The following is a 9991-nucleotide window of genomic DNA, read 5'->3' on the forward strand; positions in this document are numbered from 1 at the left end:
GAGGGGCTGTGAACTGCCCCTGTTTAAAAAGTTTGAGGACCCCTGATAGATACTGATTGGGGCCTCGCCTATGACCTATGGCTCTATGACTGAGCGACATTAATGGCTAAGATATAGCTTCTTTAAAAATTTAGCTATGATAAAAATCATTGTCTTTTAGAACAGGAAGAACATTATATATTAAAATTTTTGTCAGATATTTTCTTATGAGGTTCTAAAAGTACTATTTATTGCTGGAAATAATTTCTCAACATGAACAGTACCAACTTGAATGACAGAAATACAAAAAGCTGTTACAGATCACAGAACTAGATAATAACAATTTTGTGTTCAACTTACAAATCAAACTATATAATACATTAAATATATTTACTTTCTTGCACCCAGAACATATTACTGAGAAAATAAAATACAAATCACATAAAAAAACCCAAGATTTATTATATTATATTACATTAAAGATAACCAGCTTAGGGCCCGGAGAGATAGCACAGTGGTATTTGCCTTGCAAGCAGCTGATCCAGGACCTAAGGTCGTTGGTTCAAATCCCGGTGTCCCATATGGTCCCCCGTGCCTGCCAGGAGCTATTTCTGAGCAGACAGCCAGGAGTAACCCCTGAGCACGGCCGGGTGTGGCCCAAAAACCAAAATAATAATAATAATAATAATAATAATAATAACCAGTTTATAAAACTCTAGGATACCCAAATAAATCTCTATTGTACTTTAGAAAACTGATGTGATTTAGAGAACACAAAGGAAAAAAATATTTCCCAAATGGACTTACAGGCCTAAATTTCATGTTATGTATTGACTTAGTAAACTCAAGAGGTAAGACATTGGTCATGGAAATCCACATATAACAATAAATATTCCTAGCTCTATAGGTTAAAAGCTAGGAGTATTTTCCCATTCCCCCTATTTTTTACAATCACAACTATAAGAATCCTCTCCAATTCGGAAGAGGGGAGTAAACAATATAACCAAAGTACAAGAATTATTCAAAGTTGTTCATTCTCAACTTGTCCTTATGATTATGTTTATTTAGCAGTGCACTGTTGAAAATGACATCCAGTTCCATTAAAGAACCCAGATCTTTGAATTATAACTTCCAAACTGTCCTAGAATCAGATTACTTCGTTAAACAAAATAAGCATAAAGGATCATTTCTTAACATTATTTGGGGTAAAGAAAATATTCAGGGGTTAAAGCACTTGCCTTGCCTAAAACCAACCTGACCTAATAATCTCCAGCACCTCATCATACCCAGTCACTGTCAAAGGGAACTCTGGGCAGGTATGGTCCACAAAACAAACAAAATAAAAGAGTAGAAGTTTAAAAGACCTCAAAAAATAAATAAAAATAAATAAAACTGGACCGGAGAGATAGCATGGAGGTAAGGCATTTGCCTTGCATGCAGAAGGACAGTGGTTCGAATCCCAGCATCCCATATGGTCCCCTGAGCCTGCCAGAGCAACTTCTGGAGCGTAGAGCCAGGAGTAACCCCTGAGCACTGCCAGGTGTGACCCAAAAACCCAAAAACAAACCAAATAAATAAATAAATAAATAAAACTGAGAGATCACACCAGGTGTTGTTGGGGGGTAAGGAGGGCACTAGCAGAACCCAGGTTTCACATGCAAGGACAGTACTCTACCAGTGGAACCACATCTTCTGTCTCCAAAGGATTTTGTTTGTTTGTTTCTTTGTTTGTTTTGGGCCACAATCAGCAATGCTCAGGTATTACTCGTGGCAGTATTGGGGAACCTTACGGTCTCTGGGGATCAAACCTGGGCTGGCCACATGCAAGACAAATGCCCTCCCCACAGTATTACTGTTCCAGCCCTGACAAAGGACCATACAAATTTATCAAATCAGCAGATCAAGACAAAAATGAATCATAAAAGAAATTACAAACAAATAAGATAATCTAATATGTAGTTACATAACACAGGTAATCTGGAGCAGAGTTGTGTAAAACTAGGAATTAGCAACAAAGTTATATTATTCCAAGTACTATTATAACTCTTACATATAAAAACATGGAAAAGTATTTATTTATAATTAAGCATTGGGGCCGTGAGGTGGTGCTAGAGGTAAGGTGTTTGTCTTGCAAGCGCTGGCCAAGGAAGGACCATGGTTGGATCCCCCAGCGTCCCATATGGTCCCTCCCAAGCCAGGGGCAATTTCTGAGCACTTAGCCAGGAGTAACCCCTGAGCATCAAATGGGTGTGGCCCCAAACACCAAAAAAAAAAAAAAAATATATATATATATATATAATTAAGCACTATTATTTGTCACTGCCTTTCATTTCAACTACCACCTCTTCCTTCATTTTACAGATTCAGTCTCTTTCTACTATCTTTACTAGATGTGCTAACAGTTTCAATACTTTAATTAAACTCAAGACAATGCTAAAAACTATCTAGAAATAAAAAATACTAGTGGGCTGAAGAGACAGTACAATAGGTAAGGGTGCTTGCACACAACCAATCTGGGCTCAACCCCTGGGACTATATATATGGTCCCCTGAGGCTCACCAAAAGCGATATGTGAGCACAGAGGCAGGAGTAAGCCTCAAGTACAGTTTGGAATGCCTGACCACTCAAAAATAAATAAATAAATAAATAAATTAGAAATTATGTACAGTCTAATACTGAACCAAGTAGCCTGCTGCTAAAAAAGGAAATCTCTGGGGCAGGAGAGATAGCATGGAGGTAAGGCGTTTGCCTTTCATGCAGAAGGTCATTGGTTCAAATCCCAGTGTCCCATATGGTCCCCCGTGCCTGCCAGGAGCAATTTCTGAGCATGAAGCCAGGAGTAACCCCTGAGCACTGCCGGGTGTGACCCAAAAACCACAAAAAAAAAAAAAAAAAAAAAAAAAAAAGGAAATCTCTGATATGCAGATCTGTTTTCTCTGTACTTCAGAGATGTGCAGGTTATATTTGAGTTGTAAAGATCTGAGTTGAGGGGGTCGGAGCATTAACGCAGTGGTAGGGCATTTGCCTTGCAGCGCACCTGAACCAGGATGGACCTCGGTTAGATCCCTGGCATCCCATATGGCCCCCTAAGCCAGGAGAGATTTCTGAGCATATAGCCAAGAGTAACCCCTGAATGTCACCGAGTGTGGCCCAAAAAACAAAAACAAAAAAAAATATGAGTTGGTTAAAATTAATCAGAAAAGTGAAATAAGTATGCAAACTAAGAAGTTTTTGAATGTACTTATTTTTTAAATTAGTAGAACCAGCTTTTAAATATGTGACAAGAGGACAATAGTATAGGAGTTAGCGAACTTGCTTCACACATAGCTAACCTCAGTTCAATCCCCAGTACCACCCTCTGAGCAAGATCTAAGAGTAAGCTTTGAGTACCTTTGGGTAATACCTAAGAGGGGTAAAAGCCCACCAACAAGAAAAAAGAGTGGTAAGATTTAGAGCCCATGGAGCCAGAGAGCTAGTACAGTGGGTAGGGCACTGGCATAGTATGCTACTAGACCAGATCCCACATAATATGGTCCCCTCCCCCAAGCCCCCCAAGAAATGATCTCTGATAGCAGAGCCAGGAGTAAACACTGAGCACAGACAGGTGTGCCAGCCCACTGTTCCCCCAAAAAATAAACAAAAAGACATAGACCCCATCCTTCATTCATATTGTCAGTACTTAAGATAGTAGAAAACTAGTGGATAAACTGGTCACTGAAAAAAATTAATGAAATTATTTATTTAATACTTTATATAAAGTCAAAGAAAGTATAGGAAACCAATCAAAACAAGTTTTAAAACTGACCTAAAAATAGGGGTGGTAGATTTGTACAGTGGAATATTACTCAGGAGTGAAAGGAAGAACAGTACTATTGAGTGCAAAATTAAAGACAAAAAGAGGGATGGAGTGATGATCCGGAGACTAGGACAACAGTTCAATTCCCAGCATCCATCCCATATGGACCCCCAAACCTGCCAGGAGTGATTTCTAAGCATAGAGCCAGGAGAAATTCCTCAGCACCATGAGGGGTGGCCCCAAAACAAAACAAAACACTTGATCTAAAAATAAGTCAGTCAGGCTAGAGAAACAGTATATCAGGTAAGGTACTTGATTTGCACATAGCTGATCAAAGTTTGCTGCCCAGACCTCCAAAATGGCCCTCCTCAGGAGCCCTAGGAGTAATCCCTGAGCACAGCCAATATATTAAGCTCTGAGTACCACTGGATATGGCCCAAAACACAAAAACAAACAAAAGCTAAGGACAAGATGCTTAATGGTGATAAGCTCTTTCATTCAAGAGATAGTTGTCCAGAGAAGTGCTGAAGCAATTGTACAGTGAGTAGGGAATTTCTTAACTAGGGTTCAAATATCCAGCATCCCTGATGGTTCCCCAAGCCTGCTCCCCAGAAGTGATCCCTGAGGGTAGAATCAAGAGCAAGCCCTGAGCACTGCCAGGTGTGAGATCTCTCCCCCCACACAATATAACAAAATCAAAAGAAGTAAAGCAAAGTCAACAAGGGGGGGAGGAGCCTATGTTTAAGAACAGCAAAAAAGGGCAAAAGTAAATTATAAAGTTTTCACAAAATTCCTAAATTAAAAAAAAAGAATGACATGGGGCCAAAAAGATAGCATGGAGGGAAAGCATTTGCCTGGCATGCAGAAAGACAGTGGTTCGAATTCCCACATCCCATATGGTCCAGAGCCTGCCAGGAGCAATTTCTGAGCATAGAGATAGGGGTAACCCCTGAACGCTACCAGTGTGGACCCCCCCCCCAAAAAAAAAAAAACAAAGAAAAAGAATAACAAATTTCTTTTTTTTTTTTTTTTTTTTTTTTTTTTTTGGATTTTTTGGGTCACACCCGGCAGTGCTCAGGGGTTTTTCCTGGCTCCAGGCTCAGAAATTGCTCCTGGCAGGCACGGGGGACCATATGGGGTGCCGGGATTCGAACCGATGACCTCCTGCATGAAAGGCAAACGCCTTACCTCCATGCTATCTCTCCGGCCCCCTCTTTTTTTTTTTTTTGACAAATTTCTAATAACTTTGTCAACCAAATACCAACCAAACTACCATTTCAACTGAGAGTAAACAGATCTCCTAAACCTTTCTACCTTTGCTAACACCTAGCACAGCTTTTTTTAAAAAAGGACTTTTTAGGGGCCGGGCGGTGGCGCTAAAGGTAAGGTGCGCCTGCCTTGCCTGCGGTAGCCTTGGACGGATCGCGGTTCGATCCCTGGTGTCCCATATGGTCCCCCAAGCCAGGAACAACTTCTGAGCGCATAGCCAGGAGTAACCCCTGAGTGTCACCGGGTGTGGCCCAAAAACCAAAAAAAAAAAAAAAAAAAAAACTTTTTAAAACCAATCAGCAGTGCTCAGGAATTGTTCCTAAAGATGCTAAGGGAGGGGCCAGAGTGATAGCACATTGGGTAGGGCATTTGCCTTGTATGCAGCCAACCGGGGTTCGAAGGCCAGCAGCTCATATGGTCCCCCAAGTTGCCAGGAGTAACCCCTGAGGGCCTCCAGGTGTGGCCCAAGAACAAAAACCAAAAAGATACTATGGTATTATATACAGCACCAGGGTTGAACCCAGGATCAACCACATGCAATCAAAGATCTTTTTGGAGGGTCAGAGCAATAGAACCAACTGGGTTTGATTCCTAGATTTCCATATCATTCCTCTAGACCACCAGGAGTGTTTAGTGAGTGCAGAGCCAGGAGTAACTCCTTTTTTTTTTTGGTTTTTGGGTCATACCCGTAGTGCTCAGGGGTTACTCCTGGCTCTATGCTCAGAAATCGCCTCTGTCAAACACAGGGGACCAAATGGGATTCCGGAATTCGAACCACAGTCTTTCAGCATGTAAAGCAAAGGCCTTACCTCCATGCTATCTCTCCAGCTCCAGGAATAACTCTTGAACATTGTCATTGTGGTCCCTATATGCCCCAGAAAGGAGCAGAGGTAACCTAAAAAGGCTAATCTGGGCCTGAAAACCTGGGATCCTTTTGAATTATGTTCTGGTAACTTTCTATTATAGTTACCTGCTAACCTTATAGGTATCACGGGGTAGTGGATCCAACAGGCCACACCCAGGGATACTCTCCTCTCTGGGGTTGCCCTCAGCAGTGCAGCAGTGCTCAGGGACCATAAGATGCTGGAGATCAAACTAGTCAGCAACATGCAAGGCTGTACTAGCTCTCAGGCTCCTGGGATATTTAGAAGTTGTTGAGAACTATATCAAGTACTTTTTTCCCCTGTCATGTGTTCAGGCCAAGTGTTCAGAATACTCTTAGTTCTTAGGATCATACCTGGTAGCACTTGGTAGGGGGATCATGAAATATATAGTTCTGGGGGCCGGCCGGTGGCGCTAGAGGTAAGGTGCCTGCCTTGCCTGCGCTAGCCTAGGACGGACCGCGGTTCGATCCCCCGGTGTCCCATATGGTCCCCCAAGCCAGGAGCGACTTCTGAGCACATAGCCAGGAATAACCCCTGAGCGTCACCGGGTGTGGCCCAAAAACCAAAAACCAAAAAAAAAAAAAAAAAGAAATATATAGTTCTGGATATAAATATCAAAATCCATAACTTTACACATGCAAGGCATATGCTCTACCATTGGGATACATCCCAGCTTGCACAAGTACTATCTTTTCCTCTGCTTCTTTGTGATCAAATAGGCATCACTACCAAAAATGCAGAGAAAGTCAAAGTAACCTATCTAGGGGCTTGAGCAGTGGCGCAAGTAGTAGGATGTCTGCCTTGCACGCGCTAACCTAGGGTGGATCACGGTTCAATTCCCTGGCGTCCCATATCATCCCCCAAGACAGGAGCGATTTCTGAGTGCATAGCCAGGAATAATCCCTGAGCATCATCAGGTGTGGCCCAAAACCCAAAAAACTAAAAAAGTAATCTATCTAAATTCCTGGACTAGGAGGATGGCAAGGAGGTGACTTGAATCCAGTTGGCCCATCTCTAAAATGTTTCCTTCAATCAAGACACGACATTTTCTATTTTGCAAACATGAAGGACGGCAATGTACAGGAAACACCAAGAGATGGCACACTGAATAATATGCGATGCTGCTGACACCAAAGGTTTCTCAGAGCAGCAAGTTTCCTTAGCTTTGATCACCTATTAACTAGCAATAAATGGTATCTCAGTGACCTACAGACAGCCCAACAACAGCTGACATCCTTAACCAGATAACTCCTCTAATCAAACTACTACGAAGAATGAGATACATTTTAAAATCAATGAAAATATACATACAATGATTTGGAATTTAACCAAAATTAAGTTGTCTGACAAAAACATTCAAAAGCATTTCAACAGAGCAAACCTTAGTCCCAACCCCAGCAACAAAAAGACAATTACTGAAAACAACATTCAAAAGAAGTCAGTAACCACTATGCATTTAATCATCCTAGAAACAGCTATGAATTCATTGAACTTTTCACATGCATTTTTAAATGAATAGCCCCCTTGGATTTTATTTTTTTACCTGTACTGTTTTTAACTGTTGGGTCTGTAACACAGAGGGCTGAGTTGTAGTATTAATCAGTTGATTTCCTGGGGTCAATGCTGAGACACCAATGACAGGTTTCACCTCTGGCCTCCCTCCAATGGTAACTACTTTAATTTGCTGCGGTGGGATCTTAGCATCTCCTGACTGGGCCTGAGTTGTCACTTTCTGAGCCTGGGGAAGTTGGCTATGGGGTAGTGTTAAAACGATGGGTGAACCAGACTTGCCCAAAGTTGTTAAAATTAACTTCTGTCCATCTGGCTTAAGGGTTTGATTGCCAAGTTTAAGATCAGATGTCTGTGATACTTTGTTTAAAATAATCTGATTGGCAGATATCGTCACAGGAGTCTGAGCACCCAGTTTCTGAAGGCCACTTGGAAAAGCTGGTTTCACTGTGGTATTAGAATCTGCTTTAGTGATTGTGGTGTTCACAGCAACTTGGTTAGAGTGGTTACTGTACACTGTAATTGGTTCCGTGGAAATGGACGTGGCTGTAGAGTCACCGGTTGAATTTATGTTGACAATTTCTTCCAGTTCTGTCTCCATGGGGATTGGGGATGAAACAATAACAGCCTCAATACTATCCTCCTCCACTAAAGTTATACCAGTGTCCATTATCTCCTCTGGAAGCAAACTATTCACCTCAGCCGGCACCACCTCCATGATCGTACTCCTGCTAGAAAGTGGATCAGGCACTGCAATAAAAGTTGAAAATGAAGAAGTTACTATGCTTCGAAGTGATCTGAGAAGAGAATTACTCAAGAAAAATGCAAATGAGAAAATAACTTGTGAACACAAATAATATTACTAAAACTGATTTAAATCAAGCTATCTGAACATGCTCAACCTACACGTAAGGGAAATGCAGGACACAAAGGAAGCAAACATTCTCACTCGCTGTGTCTCAATCCAAAAGCATATTGCTTTCGGTCAAAATTAAGATATAATTATAGGAAGCTCCTCTCTAACGCTCACTCATAAAAGATTTTCATCTTTGATGTCGCAAAACTTCTTTATTTCCCACTGACATTTGAAAAACTGCTGACTCACATTCAATAAAGATTAAAATATTAACAGATATTGAAAAGTACTCCAAATCTCCCATGGGAAAATACTAATATAAGACCATTTAGAAAACCAGTAGGGCTGGAGAGTTAGGACAGTGAGGAGGGCCTTTGCCTTCCATGCAGCTGACATGGGTTCGATCCTGGCATCCCATATAGTCCCCCAAACACCACCAGGAGTAATTCTGAGTGAAGAGCCAGAAGTAATCCCCAGCATTGGTGGGTATAGCCCAACACAAAACAAAATAATAGAAAAACTACACTAAATATTCAAATTAATATACATTTCTAGAGTAATCCATCTCAGCAATAGCAGATCAAATGTCTTATCTCGCATGGTTTAAATTTTTCCCTTAGAAAGACAATTCTTGAATTCTTCTCTATCATTTAAAAAGTCAAAAAAGGAGTGGAGCAGAGAGATACTACAAAACACTTGACCTTGCATTCAGCTGATCCTAGATTAATTCCCAGCACCACATATTGCCTCTTGAAAACCATCATAAGTGGGGCCAGAGCAATAGCACAGGGTAGGGCATTTGTCTTGCATGTGGCTGACCCAGGATGGACCTGGGTTCAATCCCCGGTGTCCCACATGGTCCCCCGTGCCAGGAGCGATTTCTGAGCACATAGCCAGGAGTAACCGGGTGTGGTCCAAAGTCCCCCCCTCCAAACAAAAATCGGAAGTGATCCCTGATTATAGTACCAGGTATGCCCTAAGCACTATCAGGGTATGGTAAAAAAGAAAAAGAAAGAAAAGAAAGGACCCATTAAAGAAGTGAACAGTGAGTCCTAATAAATAGAAAAAGGGAAATAAGTAAAACAAAATATGAACAAACCAGAAATACAATGCATTTTAACCAGTCATGCAAAATTCCCAAGAAATCAGTATCATTATCTTCACATATCCAAGTCGGGTACCACGTGTGATAAACTACAGAGCAATACATTTCAATTCATAGGAACCTAATCAACAATTCCCTTTTTCTTTTTTGTCTTAAATATAAAAATGCAGAGGCTAGAGACATAATATAGAAGGTAAAGCATTTGCCTTGTACACAGCTGAGCAAGGTTCAATACCCAGCACTATAAATGGTCCTCCAAACACCTCCAAGGAGCCAGCTCAGACCAAAGAATTGGAAATAAGCTCTGGGCACTGTCAGGACTAGCCAAAAATAGATAAACAAACAAAAATGCCATGCCCATTCTGAGGTTAGGTGTAACATACATGGAGCCAGAGAGATATAACAGAAGGTAAGGTGGTCAACCCAGGTTTGATCCCTGGTACTCCGTAAGTTCCTATGCACTACTAGGAGTGATCTCTGGGTGCAGAGCAGAAAGTCTTGAGCACAGATGTGAGTGCCTCCCCAGAAAAAGTGACAGACACGAGAAACAAATTACATCAGCACTGACACAACACTACCAACCTTATCATTAT

General features: G+C 41.4%; 1 protein-coding gene across 1 annotated transcript in view; it reads right to left on the reverse strand.

Annotated features, from left to right (window-relative positions):
• The window catches only part of LIN54 (lin-54 DREAM MuvB core complex component), a 51914-nt gene extending 43728 nt beyond the window's left edge, over positions 1-8186 (reverse strand). Inside the window, exon 1 of the mRNA XM_049790248.1 lies at positions 7472-8186. Coding sequence (XP_049646205.1) covers positions 7472-8155 — 684 coding nt within the window. The 5' untranslated portion in view covers positions 8156-8186. The remainder of the gene's footprint in view (positions 1-7471) is intronic.
• Between the last annotated feature and the right edge of the window lie 1805 nt (positions 8187-9991).

The sequence above is a fragment of the Suncus etruscus genome, chromosome 16, assembly GCF_024139225.1.
Source record: "Suncus etruscus isolate mSunEtr1 chromosome 16, mSunEtr1.pri.cur, whole genome shotgun sequence".
NCBI lineage: Eukaryota > Metazoa > Chordata > Mammalia > Eulipotyphla > Soricidae > Suncus > Suncus etruscus.